The 19,825-nt window shown below is 39.2% G+C and overlaps 1 protein-coding gene across 6 annotated transcripts in view; it reads right to left on the bottom strand.

Moving 5' to 3' along the window:
- PTPN2 (protein tyrosine phosphatase non-receptor type 2) overlaps positions 1 to 19,825 on the bottom strand; it is a 32,332-nt gene that overhangs the window by 3,213 nt on the left and 9,294 nt on the right. For 3 of the 6 annotated variants that reach the window (XR_014790158.1, XR_014790159.1, XM_084849892.1), the window contains exons 3-9: positions 15,948 to 16,048; positions 11,238 to 11,336; positions 9,854 to 9,991; positions 8,088 to 8,297; positions 6,892 to 7,053; positions 4,601 to 4,791; positions 2,049 to 2,150 (exon numbers count right to left, since the gene is read on the bottom strand). Coding sequence is in view for 4 of the 6 variants with exons in the window: in XM_084849892.1 (XP_084706018.1) it covers positions 2,049 to 2,150; positions 4,601 to 4,791; positions 6,892 to 7,053; positions 8,088 to 8,297; positions 9,854 to 9,991; positions 11,238 to 11,336; positions 15,948 to 16,048 (1,003 nt within the window). In the remaining 2 variants the exon portion in view is untranslated. Of the gene's footprint in view, positions 1 to 103; positions 2,151 to 4,600; positions 4,792 to 6,891; positions 7,054 to 8,087; positions 8,298 to 9,853; positions 9,992 to 11,237; positions 11,337 to 11,862; positions 12,026 to 15,947; positions 16,049 to 19,825 lie in introns of those variants that run through there. The other 3 variants (XM_084849893.1, XM_084849894.1, XM_084849890.1) reach the window with 3 other exon arrangements.

Raw genomic sequence — 19,825 nt, forward strand, 5'->3', positions numbered from 1 at the left:
AATTTCTGTTTTTAGAACCTATAAGTTTGTCATGTGTTGTCTGCACCCATTACAAAGGATACTTAAATATTGCAAGGAATAGGACTCAAATCAAATGAGACACAAATGTTTTCTCATTTAATGGCATGTTTGAACTTGAAACACAAGCTATGGCTTCCAACAACAGCTGTAGTCTTAATACAGGTTCCCTTCAGAAAAGTCAGCTTGAGATTCAGAACCCAATCTCCCAGTAGTCTCATAAAAATTAAACATTTTCAAGTTTTTTAAAATGGTAACTACAAGCATAAATACATGAATGCAACTTACAGGCTGGGTTTACACAACACTAACTCATGGTATGGATGTTAAACTCTGGGTTGTGTTCTGTGAACAAGCCATGGTTCGTTAATTACAAACAATGCTGAAGGAAAACCCATGGTTTGTTGGGTTGTGACGTTTGGGTTGTTTAAACCATGGGGTGTCATTACGTGTGAATCCAGACTCATGGGTTCATCGCTTGCTTCACCAGGCTACAATGGAAGTGAGCAACAGTGATAAACGCTTGCCGCTGTACATGCCAGTGCTACAGCATCACAAAGACATTTGGGATACAGGGAGAGAATGGGCAAAGGAGGAAATAACCCAGGGATTGAGGAAATGGACCGTGGTTTGTTAGATTATGTGGCAGACAAAGCCCCAGATGGCAGGGTCACTATGGCTTAAAACAGGACGAGACCAGCATTGCTTGTGTCATCTGAACCAGGATGCATGGCTTGAGAGGGGGAAACCTCAAATAACCCAACAACAGGCTATGGATTATTTGACGGTTGTTTTCTCCTCAAACAAGCCATGCTGCCTGGATCTGAATGACTTGACAAGCCATGCCCAGGCATGTGATTAGACAAATGGTGCCTGGCTTTAAAAAAGCTACTGCAGCTTAATCATGTGAACCAGGTCATCCTCTAGGTAGATCAACCAACCATGGGTTGATCATGGGTTAAATAAGTCATGGGTTAGCATTCTGGGTGGACCAGGTCACAGAGTGGAAATTGAGAAGTGGCCCCTACCGGCTAACATCAAATATCTCAAAGGGCAATTCACTACATCACTAAGTTGGGAGGGGCGGAGCTCAATCAAACAGCACCTGCTTTGCATGCAGAAGGTCCCAGGTTCAATCCCTGGCATCTCCAAGTAAGGCTGAAAAAACTCCTGCCTGAAACCCTGGAGAGCTGCTGCCAGTCAGTGTGGACAATACTGGCTAGACAGACCAAGGGTCTCACTCCATATAAGGCAGCTTCCTATGTTCCTAAGTTGGGAACTGTGATGTCGGTGAATTTCCAAATCATTCTTGAAATGTTGAGGATCGATGCATCAATAACTAATGCATATGCTATGTCAGAGAAACTTGTACAAAATGTAACTTTTAAAAATACATTTACAAAAAGTCATATATATATATAAAATTCATTTTACGTCTGGATATTATAAACAGCGGATGGTATATTACACAAATCTAACTGTTCTGCATTCAGACTATAATACCACATTTATTGCTTATATGAGGGATACGTGACTGCATTGGTAGTTCAGTCTACAAGATCTAGTGGACTTTCATTTTAAGTACTACATACATAGTTGCTGAAAAATGTGCATTAGTTTACCTAACAAGAGCGTACAATTTTATTCCAGGTGGCAGTTTGGTTTCAGAAGTACCTGCAGTGAAAAGTCCTGAGACAGTGACTAGTGATCAGGTCCTCGTGTATTGTGCATTACAGGATTACTGCATTAATTTTAGATGTAGGAGTTCAATGCTGCAAGTTAAATTCCCACTAGTGAACTTGCAGCACACGTATTCCATGAACGATGGCAGAAATCTTGGACCCAGTAATACTCACTTTGTCCCATTGAAATCAGTTGGATTTAAGCTTTATATTAGTAGATGCATGACAGCGTAAGCATTCACTTACATGAGAGCACCTTGGAAGTACAATTTCCAGCAAGAATAAACTGCAATGAAAATGGCTGAACCAAACCCAATCTTAGTGAGAATAGGTTTCCAATATAACCACCTTTTTCTTTTTCTTTCAGCCTCACTCAGCTTATGTTTCATCTGCTGCACCATCTGTGCTGTGTTAGATTTTCTGTCCTCTCTCACCCGTTTCCGAAAAGCACTAAAAAGCAAAAACACCTGTGTCAGACTAACACGCTCTTGCTTAACAGTGCAAGTCAGGTAGTAGTAACACAACAGAAAACAACAGAAGAGACAAGATTAAAAAATAGTTTATATTGAATTAAAGTTTAACCATACCAGCTTAAACCACTAAAATTTAGCCCTATGAAGGAAGTCTTAGTACTTCTGAAGAAGTTTTGACATATCTCCAGAGAGAAAGAAGGAGTTCTACAAATGGAAAGGAGCATCCATCAAGACCTTTCTGTATTAGAAGACAGGACACACAAAGGACCAAGTTATGATCCTTTCCCTGTTGCTGCTTGCATGCTTACAAGCAGAGCCATGATTTAGAGATGTGGATACTCTTCAGAAGTACCTTCGTATAATAAGTATTTTGTACTCTGAAGTCAGTAGTGAGAAGCAGCTCTCAGGTATCAATATAACAGTCATCCATCTGTTATGGGAATTCTCCAAAGGAAAGTGGGCCAAGTTATTTAAGGTATATAGGTTAAAACCAGTTTCTTGAATTGTACCTGGAAACAAGGGTCAGTGTGGAAAGTGAATCACTGGCATAAAGTGATCCCAGAACTATGACAGAAAGTAGACTGGTAGCTGGGGAGTGGGGCACAGGGAAGGATCAATTTCTGCTCCAAAGGTTATGCTAACAAGTTATATTTAGCACATAGTAAAGTTAAGTATCTCTAAACAAAATTTAAAGTTTGTACACTTTAACTAGCTGTTTAAACGAGCTCAAAAAGGGAAGACAAACCTTATCCTGGGGTTTGACATTTAAGATAGTATCGGTGTGCTGCTTGTAGGTATTATTCAAGTTGATACAGTATGCAACTTGAATAGTAAATTGCTCCTCTATCTATGAAAGGCTATTTCCACCAACTCACCTCTTCAGCTATAGGCCCCCATACCATTCTCAAGCCCCCCACCCCCCACTGAATTGCAGAGGGAAAAGGGAGACTGGAAAGACCCTTTCCATGAATAAGAACTCTTCCATTCATGGAAGAAATGTTAGGGTCCAAGCCTAAACATATTTAATTTCATGCCTGAAAGTTAATTCACGTGTGGCAAACAGAAACCCTCAACATGCACTAGGGCATGTATACCACTTACACCATGTGATGTCTACTATACATATCTATGCCTATTTCCTGCAGTCTTTCGGGGGGGGGTGTACCTATGCGCCCCACAATAAACTTTTGTGCACAGTTGCACATAGGCCTATTGCCCTACTACTAATCTAGGATTTCTGCAAAGCAGATGTGTGTACTGATCTCCAAGTACTATTTAGCAAGAGGTGAGGTGCACATATGTGATGGGATAACAAAGATGTCTGGTTCAGAGATAAAGTCATTGACTCTGAGGGACCAGATCCACTGCAAAGGAGATCCATTCCTTGGTGACTAGATCATAGGGCCATTTTACACATGAATATTCTATATTAATATCATCCCTCTACAAAGTGCATGTACACCACATTGTGTAATATATACCAGCCTCTCACATCTCAACTGTTGCTCCCCACATACATATAGCAAATATACATGTTCATTTGTAACACATAACAGTGACTATGTGGGGTACATGCAATTTCATCTACCAAGGTTCAAACACTGACCCTACTCATGATTTGCCTAGTTAAATATTATGTCTGAATACCCAAACCATAAAGAATGACCACAAATTAGGATTCAAAATCATAGCTTGAAGTGGGATTGCATTAACTATGGCTGAGTGTTGCACCTGCACTAAGCAAAATATGGTTAAGGCAGTTTCCCCACTTTTTTGCTTGCAAGTCTTGTTGGCATTGCTATCCAAGCCTTCTGCAGCCAAGGTGTAATTTGTCAAACCCTGCCAAGATTTCAAATTACAATAGTATACACTTAGGGCCATGATTAAAGGCTAGAAAACATTGTTAGCAGTACTTAAGAGTTATGCATTAATGACTGCATCATGATAATATAAAGTAGGCCTTATATTGGGGAAGAATTTCAACAGAACACATCCTGCATCTTTTAAAAAACTCTGCAACTTTAGGGGCTGGAAGCTTCCTTTCTCAATAAGCAATCAAAGCTGGAATTCTCACTTCTGAAATATATTTATTTATTGTGAGTAGTTTTATACTGCCTTATGATCACAAAAAGAACAAATCAACTGAAGTGTAAATTCTGAACTATGTGTCATATTTGTAAAGTACAGAAAAAGAGACTGCTTGATTGACTGACTATCACACTCTGATGCAGCAGAAACTTTCACATGTCTTTAGGAGTAGTCCCATATAGAGTGTACTACAGTAGTCTAATGCCAAGGTTAACTGACATGAATGGCAGTCAGCGGTATAAATCTCATAAAAAAAAGGAACAGTCATCAGATAGTATAGGTTAAAGAATGGCTTTGGCCACTGCCCGGTTTTCAAGCTATTATAAAAATGATACTCACTTGTCAGCACTTGCATCTGCAACATTTTGTATTGTAGGAGACAGATCATCATTTAAGTTCTTGGCTTGCTCCTGATTTTCCAGTTCCACACTGTTCCCATTCCACGTCTCTGTAGTTAGCTTGGCTAGGTGTGGAGGAGAGCATTCAGAACTTGGTGCTTGGTCCTCTTTTGAGAGTGCTTTCCACTGATTCTGAAAATGACAAGTACAACTATTTTCAGAGTTAAGCTGCAACACTGTTACACATGAAAAAATTAGTTCATGAATAACACTAGTGGCTAACTTTTCCCCATGCACTATTTTATTTACAAGATGTATAAACCGCTCTATATCTAAAAGGATTCCTTAGGAATGAACTGTAAATAAAAACAATTTTAAAAAATCAAAAACACTTAAAATCAAGTTATATCAACAAAATCAATACCTGTTCTTTGGTTCTAACTCTGACTCCAATTACAGTGTGGTTATCACAAACAATACTATTTTGCATTTTTAATTAATGGCCACACAGGCTCCTGCAAGTAATTCTCATGACATCTTAAAATAGACAGCTGTTTTAAAAAGTTTTTAAAAAATCCCTGCCTGTGCAATGTAGTCATAATTTTTAAATCTGTGCTCTCTACCAGAAAACAGCAGTTTCTAGCACTTAATGGACTTTTCTGTTTTAACCCCCATTCAGTGCTGGAAAAGTAGTATTTGGAAAAAAGAAATCCTGTATTATGGCCATTTCCTCAGAGCCTAGACAACCAAGTGTCAGATTTTTCCAGTTCTGCCCCCAGTATGCTCTCCACATCATAGAATGCCACCTTATATTTGCCTTCATATCCTGACCATAAGTCATCTTGCACTCCAACATTAGCCAAATCCACCCAATCCACTAACATCCCAGATGTGTTCCTTTGCACTCTGGCACTTATGAGAATTTATTACAGTACTAAGTGTATAGTTTTTCTGTTTAGTTGAAATCATTTAATCCTTAATTCTTTACAGCACTGATTGAAATAAACTACAGATACGGGCATCTTTGTCTTGTTCATTACAAAGAACTCTAAAATTCTATTTGTTATTTTTAACAGTAGGATAGTGTTCTTCATGCAAGGGAAAGCTAATCCACATCTAACATTAAGCAGACAGGCTTCTATTTATGCAGCAGGACTGCCCCTTACTGTCCTCCCCTTGTACACTCACCCCATGTGTATGCACATTTTTGCTCCTAACTCTCTGGAGCATTTTCAGAGGGGGCAGGGGGCTCCGGGGAGGAGGGGGAATCCATTCCACCAGCAGTTTGCATTCTGTTGGTGGATGGAAATGATTGGATATAACCCATTGCTTTCTCATCAAGTACCTCTTCAGTAGGATGTACTGTTATGATATCCCATCACATCAAGGTAAGTCATCCCTCTGAGCATTTAAGGACTTTTAGGGAAAGTTTTTTCAAGACTGGAAAGGTTTGGTTGGTTCCAGAAGAATATGCAAAAACATGCCAACAACTTATTTGTATTAAAATACATTAATACATAATAATGACAATGCTATGCAACAGGACAGGAATAGAATTTTGATCAACATTTCATTGTGCTTTTTAGGAGAGCCAGAAATCTTCTCTTTAAACATTAATAAAAGGATTCAGATCCTCGACAGTCTTACTGTGTTACGGTATTATTTATTATGCCAGAAGACCTAGAAGTACGCAACTAGCTATGCAGTAAAGTAAGTATATTATACTATTACTCAGCACCAAAGCAATATAAAGTAGGAATGGGTGGTATCCAATTAAGCCATCCTGATGACAGAACAGCTTTGTCAGCTCCACATGCAGCCTCAAGATCTGCTGGAGGGTTGGGGGCTCTCTGGAACAGAGTTTGGGGAGGTATGGGGGGCAAAAGTCACATTAAGTGAGCAAAAGTGTTAGACTTCCCCCAATGAGCAGATACCACATTTTGATAAGAGTTCTTAATAACTTTACTAACTCAGAAGTACTACATTAAATTAAATTTCCTCAGACTTTATAACAAGGCCAGGATGAGACAGAGAAAGTTCAACTGCCCATGGATTTCTAAGTTTATTTATTCTGTAATGTAATTTAGTCTCCAATACCAGAACATGATCATCTCAGTAGAACAGTGATCCACCCAGAAAAGGAGCAAATACATGTCAGATAACTTAGTACAATTACCTATTATCATCTATATGCATAAGCCCTAAAAACAGTTCAAATTGGCTTATGAATTGTATCACGAACTCTCCAACGTGACCAATTTAAAGAGCAGTCCATTTACTCTAAACATTTACCTGTATATTAGAATCACCCATTATGTATTTTGCTCCTTCTATTACAGCCATGTATGAAAATCGTAGCTGATCAGGGGTCTGGATAAGTCCCATTCGATATTTTCTCATATTCAGTAATACTTGTTTAATGTCTACAGAAAATGGATATTTTCTTTTTTCCATCTGTGAAAGAAAAACAGTAACTAGTTTTGGTAGCAGTACTACAGATTAGGGACAGAGAGAAGGCTGTTTTCAAGTCAAATATTTTCATGCATTCATTTCAGTTTAATTCCCACACCACCATTATAAAAAACTGAGATCACAATGTTGATATTCTAAGATGATGCTCAGGCCTCACTGACCATTTGGTCTTTCACTGGTAGGAGTATCAACAATTTAAAAAACCACAGGCAACAGAAAGGTGAAGTTAAATATACACAATCCAGTATTTGCCATACTTTATCCCATATCTTTTGCTCTATTGTTATCCTAATATCTCCCCATATTATTTTCACTCCATCTGAGATTCTATTTCAATAAAATATGAATACATTTTCAAAACTAATCCTTTTGTATTAACCATATGTTCCAATAATATACCTTCAAATTTTGTCGTATTTCTAGTCACGCTTTGTTTTACTAAAGGATTTGTAATAAGATAATGTATTTGATGAAGAAGCACCCAATTCATTTGCATTCCCAATTCATATGATATCTCAGTTTGTTAAACCAGTTCCCTGTGATGTTTAAACTGGGAAATTGTGGTTTCAGCGATCCCTACAAACCAGGATCAAACCATAGCCTGCAGTCCTGCTTTGTAGAAACTGCTCAAACCAGGAGTACCCAAACCACAGGATTGCTCAACCCAGTTTCCCAGCTTAGCCCTCACTGGAAATTGGTTTAAAGAACAAGGAGACTTTTCTGAAGCTGGGCACATAAGTAATACCGAAGCTTATTTGACCTCCAGCAAATAATGGTTTGTTGGGACTGGAAACATGACATTTGAATTGGGCCACATATAACCACATGGTGGGCTGCATACTGTAAAGATATTTGGTCTTCATTTTCAATATCAGAACACACATTTTATATCTTCATTGCAGAATTCAGTTTTTCAAGTGTTATTCAAGAATAGTAATTTGTTTATTTTTTTCAAACTACTCTAAAGTGGTTCAAACCACAGTCATTTTGGGATAGGTGTTTAGGGAATAACTTACCAAGACAAGACATGTATCTACCAATGAAAATGTACCAGAGCGCCCAATTCCAGCACTACAGTGAATGACTGCTGGCCCATGTTCTGGACTCAGAGATCCAGATTCTCTGACTTTAAACAAGAAGTTGAGGAATGAAGCTGGAGATTCAGGAACTCCAAAATCTGGCCATGTAGTATAATGAAAATGGAATATCACCCTTGACTCACCAGACTGAGAAAAAGAAAAATGTAAAAAATATTAGAGCAATTCTTTGGGACACATTTAATATGTTTATGCATCCAAGCAAGATAGCATGAACTCCAGAAGTTTGCTTGAAATGCAGCATTTTGGGTCACTACAGTGGAAAGCCCAGCTGAAGCTCCACCCCAGCTGCTTAGCAAAATTACAGTACACAAAATCAGAGCTTAACTCCTAAAAATAGGTGTGATTATGTTGCAAGTACAGCCCCAGCTACCTTTATTATGTTGTAGATGGCCATATGCCTTGCCCCCATGGCCAAAGCTTAATTCCTTTTTGAAACAATCCCAGCAGGGATTTGAGTTGCTGATACCAACCACAAACTTGACAGCTGTCTAAAGGTTTCTGAAGCAGCATATCTTTTGCTCACCTGTTCCCAAGAAGCAACAGCCAATGCCACTGCATTATACCAGGTATAGCCTTGTCTTCATTCTGGCAAGGCAAAGCTGTGTGAGATAGCACCCAGGGACTCTTAGGAAGGAGATGAGCCTTGCTCAGAGCTTTGCTTGTTTTTCAGGGAGTGGAGGTGGGGAGTTACGCAACCATAGTTAATGCATCAGAAAACAACTAAGTGTTCATTCTGTACTGGCCCTTCATATTTTTTTTTAATCTACTACAACATGCTTCTTGGTGCTACCATTTTTACAAGTTTTCGGTTATCTACAATGTTTTCAAGAGTATATGTAATTGGGGAACGGACATAGCTTTGCGCACATATGCAGCAGGATTAAGTACTACAACCCATTCTACCACTTCAGGCTGCACCTGAAGAAAACCTTTATTTGAATGTTCCTTATCTAAAAAGCTTTCTAAAAGTAAAAGCCTATGCACATGGAGAATCATTCTAAATCAATTCCAGAGTTTACTCTCTACCAGTTATTGTTTAAATACTAGTGTTAATTCTAAGGCAAACATTTCATTAACTTATTTGCACACCCTCACACTAAAATTCAAATAATATCTCATTAAAATATTACTCTTTAATGTTTTCAAATTCACTTTCAGAGAACTGCATGGTAAATAAAAATGGTCAGTAATAGATAAGAAAATGTATTAAGTCAAAGGAAAATTAAAGTGTCTCTCTAGATTCTAAGTAAACCAAAGGAGATAAATGTTCTCCTACTTCGTTTCAGAATCCTCAATCAAGATTATAAAGTTATTTTCCAATCACTTTGTAACAAAGATATGAGTGCGCTTTGCCATGGCCCAGTCTCTCAGTATGGAATGATTCCCCCCCCACCCCATCCCCACAGAGGAGAAGGCTGTTTACGTGAAGTATTTGAGTAGCAATGGCAGCAAGAGTATCAACAGGGCTTTTCCATTTACCTAGCTCCTTTTTTTATAATAGTCACTTCTTTGTGACTCTCATGCTCGACTCCTGCAGTGAAACTGAGATCAGGATGCAGACAATTATGACTGAAGTCAGAAATACACCATTTGCATGAAATATACCAAGGCAATAGTAACAGCTACATACACCTTTCGTAAGGATTGTGGAGACTGTATGCACAATTTTGATGAGAGCTTACAGTGGTATTTACTAGCTGAAGCTGGCGTACTGTATAGTAGGATTTGACATCTTCAGATTTTAGCCTCACACAAAATCCTGTCTCTTTGTACATCATTTGTTCCTCCTCCTTGGTTGGCCAGTATTGTGCACATTTCACCTAAATTGTAAAATAAGCATACTGTAATAAGAATTTGTTGAAGACTTTATATTACTGTACTAGGCATCACACAAACTTATTCAGGTATATACAAACAATCCTTCCATGCACTGGTTTTTCTATTAAAAATGGATGAAATGGAACAGTATTAACCCTGATGAACTGTTTTAAAAGCCAAAAGCTTACAATGTAGGATGTGTGCATATTGTATAGTTACAGATATATACAAGCAGAACTTTTAAGTACGCTATTCAAATTTAGATTCTTTGATATGGGTATTTTCAACGTCATTTACACATACCACTGAAATCAGCAGTTCATATTCAGTGACATTACTCCAAGCAATTCCAGATTTATAAAATGAGGGGACTGCAAATATAAGACATCAGCTGAATACTTGTGCTACACAGCCCTTTTAAACATTACCGTATATTTTACTGAACTTCTGTATTATCTAGGAATATTCAAATGCAGTCTAAAACCTACTGCTATTTAAGTATCTACACTCCTAATGCCAAGAATACACACACACACTTTATATCATTAATATAGGTCCCAAACAGAGATTTATTTAATAGATGTATATACTGCCCAACTGACAAATGCCCTCAGAGCAGCTTACAGTCATAAAAACCTCAAACAGTAAAACAACCACCAACACAATGGAACCACTGATGGAAACTCAAAAAATTAAGATAACATTAAAAATATTAAAGAGCCAGCAGTAAAACTCATGATAAAGACAGAAAATTAAAGATTAAATGCTTGGCAGAAGAGGAAAGTCTTAGTCCAGTGTCTAGAAGTATACAGATGGACACCAGGCAGATCCTGGGAAGAGTGTTGGACTGGGAGTCGGGAGCTCTGGGTTCTAGTCCCCACTCCGCCATGAAAGCTCACTGGGTGACTCTCGGCCAGTCCCAGACTCTCAGCCCAACTACCTCACAGGGTTGTTGTTGTGAGGATAAAATGGAGAGGAGGATTATGTACGCCGCCTTGGGTTCCTTGGAGGAAAAAAGGTGGGATATAAATGCAATAAACAAACAAACAAACTACTGAGATTGCCCACTGCACTATTGTGGGCAGTGGCACCCAGAGAAGAGCCCCCAAAGATGATCTTAACCAGGAACATATAGGAGAAGGCACTTCTTCAGATAGAACGATACTCATTAATGGCAGGTGGATGCCAATGTAACTGATATTAATGTGTTCTTTAAACAGTTAACTTTAAACAGTTAAGGCAACTCACCGAATCTTTCTCAACAATTCTGTTCAGCATGACCACTGCTTTGGTCTTTTGTTGCCATACCATTAGCCAGAAATGGCAACATGTATTAGGAAGCGGACCCTGTAAAAGTAAAAGAAAGGGAATATTCAATCAGGAGTCTAACATGACTCAACTGAATCTGTATCTATGAAAGCAGACAGACTTTGAAGGAAAGCACTTATAAGATTAGATTATATAGTATGACACAGTCAATACAGGGGTAGGCAACCTTTCAGGCCCATGAGCACATTTGGGAATTTATGAAACTGTCGGGCACAATTGTAAAATGGCTGCCATGGGTGGGCATTGCTAGTCACAAAGGACAAGTATCCTACCCAGTGGCATTCATGGGACATTAAGATGGCACCAGCTAGAAGTTCCTACTTTCCTTTAAAGCAATCCCAGCTGCCAGTAGGAAAATATAAACATTACTTAAATAAAAATTGGGAAGGGTAGGGTGTCTTGTGGGCACCAAAGAAGGTGTCTGGGGGCACACTGATGCTTGCGGGTACCATCTTGCCTACCCCTGGACTAGAGACTGTGTATATGTAAAGTTCTCTGGCTAGGACCCAAGTATCCCTTTGTGCCATGTTGAAAGTTTTCTGACCTCCAGATGCAGGGGTGAAGTGGGAAAGGAGGAAGCTCCAAAGTGTGCGTGGAACTCTATACAGAGCATTTCTTGGGCATGAAAGTAGTTCTCTTCACTGAAGAGAATAAGATGATTCTTCAGAGCTCTGGATTATGACAGGGATGTGAAGTACTTAATGTCAGCCAACCTTCAAGACAGTATGCATGAGACTAGCTCACAATGAAGGCAATACATTTATAAACGTATCTGAAAGTTGAGAGCACTTTTATTAGTTTCTATACAAAACTCTTGTAGATTTAAAGTAGAAATCTGCCACTCATATTTAAAAGACATCTTAGATTATGTTTTATTACAGTGACGAGGGCCTATTTATGATCATACTATCTCTACTGAGGAAGCTACAGATATCCCGGTAAACAAAACAACATTCCAAGAAGCAAGCTTATTTATAGTAGGTTGGATCCAGATATTCCCCCTGCTAGAGGAAGTTGGTGGGGCAATGATGTGTCACCAGTTCATCTTTCCCCCTGCAGCCCTGTATCCTGTCCTCCATTTCAAACAGCTTTTCAGGGGGCACCAGGAGTTGCAGGGCAAAGGAGGAACTGGTGAAAAATCAGTTCTGCACCCTTCCTCCCCAGCAAGAACTCTTATGAACACAATTCTGAATCCAACTGTGACAGGAAGAAGGGGGTAACTTAACTCCTGGCAGTGTAGGCAGGGACAAAAGGTTGCTTTTGAACCCCAGCCCAGCAAGATAGGCTGCCCCCACCCCTTATGTCCAACTCAGCCTGAGCCTTGGGACTCTCAGACTTTACAGGACACCCCTAAGGCTTATGAAATAAGGGCCCAAGCCAGCACCCTCTGCTTCAGAGCCCTAGAACTAAAACAGTAGCAGTAACCAAGAAGAAAGCTCCGGACTTAGTAGCAAGGCCAACTGGAATAAAGCACATACATTCAAATATGATAGGTGACAAGTGTATTTACAAAAAGGGAAAGGAAACATATAGGAGAACCAGAACTGTTTGGAAACAATACTTACAAGGCAAAACAACAAAACTGACTAAACCTGTGTAGACGTACCAGCAGCACAGCTCTTCAGCAGAGCAAGACCTCAGGAAGTGAAGCCTCCAAAGCAAACATTGAACAGGGCAAATGAAAGCAAGTGAAAAGACATCATTTTACCCTTGGCTTTATACCCAAAAGCCTTTAGCAAATCTGAGATGAACCGCAATAGCCAATCACAAGCTGGCTGGAAATTATCTGCTCAGGCTTTTTGGGAGGGCAGAAGGTCCTCAGCAACACTCAGCTGAGTTCATTCAGCCCAATTAGTGAGGGTTCTGCTTTGGCCTTGAAGTCTGGATGGGGTGAGATAACACACACCGGTGGCTTAATGAATCCATGCAGGCTCAGCCTTACAGAATGGAACCTTACAGGCTTCTAAAACAGAAAAAAAATGGATTTCATCTCATCAACCCACTGTCAATACTCTTGGCCTGAAAATCCATGAAAACATAAGCACAAAGACTGTGGATTTAATTTTTATAACTTAGATTTATGACTGCCTGCTGTTATTTTAGGTATTCATCTTCCCGTTAGACAAAACTAATTTGTAAACTGTTGTTTGTAATCTCCTATAGGGGTTAATGGGTGGGACAGGAAGAAGAGTGGAAAGTGTTTTTAAATACAATGGTAATATTTTGGTAAAAACCAAGGAGTCTACATTCCAATGACATCAAACAATGCTTGACATATTATATATTACTCCCAACGTATGAAATAAAATCCAAATTTTGATCATGTTTTAGGGCTCTTACTATGGTTGTAGAAAGATGGATAAGCTATCAAATAAAAGTGCAGAGCATATAGTTTTCCAGAATATAATAGTTTTCTCAGTTCCAAATGCAAGTTCCAAATGCAAGTTCCAAATGCAAGTTCCAAATGCAAGTTCCAAATGCAACAAAAATGACAAAAAAGAGACACCTATCCACCACAAGATAAATGCAGGTTGCAGTCTTTCATACTTCTTTACTTGCAAAAGTAAAGGTTGCAAAAGCTTTGGTTTGAGGTAACTGCCAAATTTAAAGGAACTGTCAGCACACATGGGGCTGTTGGTGGAAAAGCAGTATTCAGGTTTTGGTCAAGGGTAAAAATGTGCACAAGGAATTGGGACAGAGAAGGCACTGAAACTTTTATTAGTATGAAGACCTTTGCCCACTCTCTAATACAGGTCCTCTGTTTGGCTCCAGTTATCTCCAAAAAAGACATTTTGGAGATATTCAAATAATTATTTGCAAATAATTGTTTATTAATAATGGACTTGAAAAGAGAAGGGAACTCTCTCTTTACAATCTGATTAGCCAACTTATTACAAAAAGGAACTTATATAAAAAGTAGCATGGAATCATGCTTTAAGGGTATAACTATCTGATAAAAAATCTTCCATATACTTGACTTATAAGAAGTGGGTGTAAAGGTAGTTAATGCATAGGTAGCATATGACCACAGACAGATCAAATACACAGGACAAAGAGGTTCACTTGCTGGAAATATTTAGCTCCATGTGCAGACTTTTCCCCAATTGTGGTGGCCCCATGACGAAGAGACAAAGATTAGAACTTTTTGTTTTCAGATGCCATTCCTCCTCCAAAAAAAGAGGAGATGTGGGTGGGTAGACAGGGTAAAGATTTTACTGCATGGCAAGAGAAAAAGGAGCACATAGAAAAACCAGGAGGCTTGCTTTGGTAACACCCTTTATGTTCAAATTAGCCTGACAATTTTTTAAAAGTTTAAACGTGCATCTATTTACAAGGAAGAACTGTTAACAGCAGAGCTTTGCTAATCAAGGTGGGCAGCCCTAATTTGTCCGAACTAAATATTCAAGGCTTAATTTGAATCAGGGCTTACCTTCCAGTAAAACCTCTTTTTTTCTTGCCAGGGCTCAGTCACAGAATAACTACTGAATAACTATAATCAGCACATGTAGATGTCGGGGAATGTGATGATGAGGGGAAGGGACTCAATTAAAAAAAAACAGACAGACATCAGACCCCTAAAAACTAAATGTGAAAAAACACAATAGGAAAACCATGGCTTAGACCTGAGTAAGAGGTTTATATTACTGCTCCCTTTCCATATTTCCAAACAGAGAAACCCACACACAAAAAGACACCGATTTCTCCCCCAAATCTCTGCATTTTACAACAAGAACGATCACAGCAGCCTTTACAGTTGAATTTCTCATGCGTTACCAGCTCATTACTAACCTTTGCTAATGACCAAGCCTCAGGACAAGAAGTAGTCCAAGAATGAATAAAAGCTAGGTAAGATGTTTTCCAATAGTCAACACAATTGAGCTGTTGAAATTTACTGGTCTCTACTAAGAGTGATGGAACACAATTGAACTCCCAGAAGGCTTTTTAGCAGGAAGTACTGTGTCAGTAATATCTGCATGTACATTGGAAGTCCTTTGCCAATGGTCCAAAGGGGTAGTCATGCTGAGGACCTGTTGTGAACCTAAACCTCTGGGTCAGAGCCTTCTTGTCTGGGACTGTTCATATTTGCCTGGTCTAAGCCTTAAGATGACAGCAGCAGGGCCACATGGATTCCTTTGCCAGGGGTTGGCCTAAGTCAATTGAGCTATTTTTCCCGTACAATAGTAACTTCTCTGTGCCAGGTTGGTCATGATTTAGATGTCCTGGGAAGGCACAATCTCTTTACGACACTTTATTGTTGCATAGTCGTGTCTGTAGATTGTGGCCCAGTTCAAGCTTCACGACGCTAGGAACAGGGCCAAGTACTCACCCCCCCTTACCTGTCCTCTCCCCACTTCCACTGCAAACTGGCTTCAGTGCAAAGGTACCAGTTTGTATTAAGACACAGTTCCCCATTATATCTAAACCAGGAAACTCTAGATTAACATTTGTTAAGAAACCAGGAAAATAAGACAGTACATAATGGGAAGAGAGGAGGGAAAGGGTGAGAGAAGAACATGGCTCCAACACTCATTTCTAGATTTATAAATCTTTGGAATTACCATTGGAACCAAGTCTCTATATTAGAATTAAGACACTAAACATAATACATAAAAGTCTCATAATACATACCTGTGTTAATATATAATTTCTCTGAGCTTCTTCATTAACCACCAAGCTTGCATTGATATAATCATTGTCTGTGTTCTGCAGTATTACACGACTGTGATCATCTTGAAATAAATATAATCAGAAGAGCATTAAGATTCATATTTTCAATATTAAATATGACTTTTTAGACATGACTTTAACATAGCATCTTAAAGTACTGCTAGACAAGGAATTGTGGTATAAGATATTGGGTAAAACCCAATTCGTGTCACTCCACCAATGGAAGGCTTCCAGCAGCAGAATGGGGAAGGGGCAATTCCTGCATCTCCCGTGACCTCCATCCAGTCTAGAGGGGTGGGGGATCCTTCCAGAGAAGATTTAGGGAAGTGCAGGGGACTGAAGAGGGGAGGAGAGGAAGGGAAGTTCCACTGCATAAGCAGGTATCTATTCATGTAATGTTGGATGGAACCCATTTTATTTAAACTAGTTATAACACACCTTCTAATTTCCATACCTTATTATTAAATACTCTAATGTGCAACCAGTTTCTCTTACAACATCAAGTTCTCTCTCCCCCCCCCCCCCCCCCAATAAGTGGTTTTGGAAGCAAATGAAAGAAGGAAATGCCACAGGAGGAAAGATACTATGAAGCAGAAAATCCCCTTCATATGACAAATGTCAGTTAAAGATAAACTATGCAGAAGAAGTAGAAGAATACATTTCCATTGTCTGTATTAAGTGCTGCATGTCTTGAAAGATGGGTTAGGGCATAACACTTCCCAATGCAATAAACTCCTCTTTGCCAGAACAGATGTATAGGGTGCCACAAGATAAGGTGCTGAATCTATTTTGTATTCTTGCTCTCTACCTTTCTGGACTTTGAGTAGTCTGCACTTTAAACTTGGGCAGGATGTTCCCCCTTTTCATCCATCTAAGCATAAATACACTGATCACCAATGGCTCTGAGCAGCAAGTAGATAGCTTAAGTGATCACCAGACTGCTTCAGTTTGTCCAGGACTAGCAGTGAGAACAAGCCTGAGCCACCTCTTCACATCATTTCCAACTTTACATCAGCAGACTTCTACTCAAACAATGTGAGTTTCCCTTGCCCTCCTCCCAAACCTCCAGGGCAGATTTGGAAGACATGCAGGTAGGAGGGGGAATGTGACCCATCAGCGGTGTCTGTTCCACTGGCAGAAGGATACCGTTGGATAAAACTCTGTCATCAGACCCTCATGGTATAGACACATGCACATGTAACAGTATTTATGTTACCACCGAGCCAGTTAGCCCAGAGTTTGTTTACTTCAGTTTAGGGAAACTTTGTGGCTTACAAAATGGCTGTCAGATTCTTCAGTCATATGAAAAATCCTGGCATTCCCCCTGTATATAATTTTATATGAACTATTTACAGTAGTGTTCATTCAGGCCTTTTTGAATGAGTGCTTCATATTCATTAATTGTAACAGCTGTTTAATGTAGGCCAACATTATCCTTAAATCTCAGATAGAAGGCTATGATAGAAAGAACAATGGTGTGCCTAAGGCCACCTAGTGAATTAATGGCAGAGGTACATATTGAACTAGGGATATCTTGGCTCAACTGTAGCCATTACATAGTACTTATCTCCCAGTCGCTAAAATTCCCCCAAGACTCATGCTTCTCACAACTCTCACCAGTAAGTCTCCTGCCCATGACAATCATTTTTTTCATCCACCTATATGACAATATTCATTCAAAATTGCTAGGTAATCAGTTAAGGATTGGAAACTACATACAGTAGAATGCACTGAGATGGAAAGCAAACACAAATATTCTATCTGCTAAAGAACTAAAGCAGCAATCCAAGAACTTCTTATTTGTGCAGAGAAACTGTATGAATAGCATTCCTCGTAGTTTTGCCTGTGGCAGCTCAACAGCAGGTGCAACCTGCTTTTGAAACTGTGCAATAGCTTGCCTCATGGAATGTTGGAGATGAAGGAGCAAACAGAGCAGATAATGTCCCGGCTATGCACATAGTTCGCTTATGGGAATATAAACATCTCATTTGGGTTACAGCCAGGGCTTATATGCTGAATGTACCTGAAGTGATACTACCAATACAGAAAATACAGGAGTTGGGAGGGGGATCTATAGGCACAACCAAAAGATGATTAGCTGGAAATTAAGACCCACAACTCTAATTTCCTGTCACTGTCTGAAAGAAAATCTAATCAGTTAAAAAAACAAGCACAGATCAAGCAATTATTCTGATATTTGAAACCTGTATTTAAAATCATGATTTAAAACTACCTTTGGTTTCACTAGAACACCTACTTATAATCCATGATGCTTCTCTTTTGACAGGACAAATTGCCCTCTCCCTCCCCAGAGAACGGTGCTCATAAAGCACAGTCCTATTTTCAGTCCTATGCCTCTATTTAAATATATGCAAAATGAGTGTCCAACATGAAGGCATAAATGTATACATGTTTTCCCAAGGCTTATAAGATATTGAAAGCTTTGATTGAAAAGGCTTCCTGTTTTCCAGAAAGTACATAGTGCCTAGTAGTCTGCATAGGCACATTCCATGTGCAACTGGTGCAATCACCACCAAGTTATATATTTTCCAGAGGGGTTATGAGCTCCCCCAAATCAGTATTTTAAAAACTATGTTAAAATATAATTGCTTTCCAACCAAATGGTTTATCTTTCTTGGAAATGAAAGTGTTAAAGTTTCTCTTTTCATGTATCAATTTATTGGAACTCAAATGTTTCTGCTGGACAGAAACCAAAGCCTTTGTAAATACTACATGCCATTTGCCAACAGGAAAAACTTAAGATCTTGTTATAGTAAATCACACATACTGGTACTAGTGTTCTCGGAAATATGATGTCAGCAAGTACTGTTTTAACCACTGAGTCACCAAGAAGCTGCTGTTTGATTTTATATATAGGACAACTCTCTTGCCTCACTTTCATACTTTGTTCCATCCATGTCAACATGCAAGCTTCTAGTCCAGTTTTTCAAGCTATTCTTCATCTCTAACCACAACAGAAAAGACAAAATTTCTCTATGCAGGTCATGAAGGGGAAACAACCCACAGCTCTGCTTCATTTACCCATAAAAACCTTTAATTCTGAGACAACCACTCCACAACCTAAGCACACAGGCATGTGGGAGGGAAAGGGTCCTTCTGTTAAAACAGATCTCATATGGTGAGCCCTCCTTTCGGTGGTAACTACATAACCCCAAGCACACAAGAAGTTTACTTTCCCTGACTGCAGAGAAGCCAGACCAGAGTTTCAGCGAACAAATGTGCAATACATTCTGCCTGGATGCCCCACACTCTTAACTAGGATACTCTTTCTTTATTTCATTTCTATACCACCCAATAGCCGAAGCTCTCTGGGCGGTTCACAAAAATTAAAACCAAGGAGCACACAATAAAACAATACAAAATATATAAAACATTAAAACCACAGTAAACAATACAACCAGAATAAAACCTAGCAGCAGTGCAGGGATTTAAAATACAGATTTAAAACAGCAAAGCTAAAAGTCTAAGGAGCTAAAAAGCTAAAATGCCTGGGAAAATAAAAAGTTCTTCACCTGGCACCGGAAAAAATACAATGTAGGTGCCAGGTGAACCTCTTTATGTACTTCATTTCCCTAAGGCAAGAGGAGAAAAATTATGCCCTGATTATTCAATGATGTTTGTTCAAAAGAGCCTACTTCCTAGTGGATGCCACTGTTCTGAACTAGTAGATGGAGGTCAAGTTCAGAGAACTCAGGATTGTTTTTCAATTAAGAGACTATGTAAACAAGCCTTTCTAGAAATGAAAAAGATGTAGTGCTCTTTGGAGTATACTAGCTCATGATATGGCAACTTGCCCGTATAAGCACTGATGCAGTGCT

Source organism: Heloderma suspectum, chromosome 4 (assembly GCF_057233095.1).
Source record: "Heloderma suspectum isolate Gila_16-S chromosome 4, 16-S_ref, whole genome shotgun sequence".
NCBI lineage: Eukaryota > Metazoa > Chordata > Lepidosauria > Squamata > Helodermatidae > Heloderma > Heloderma suspectum.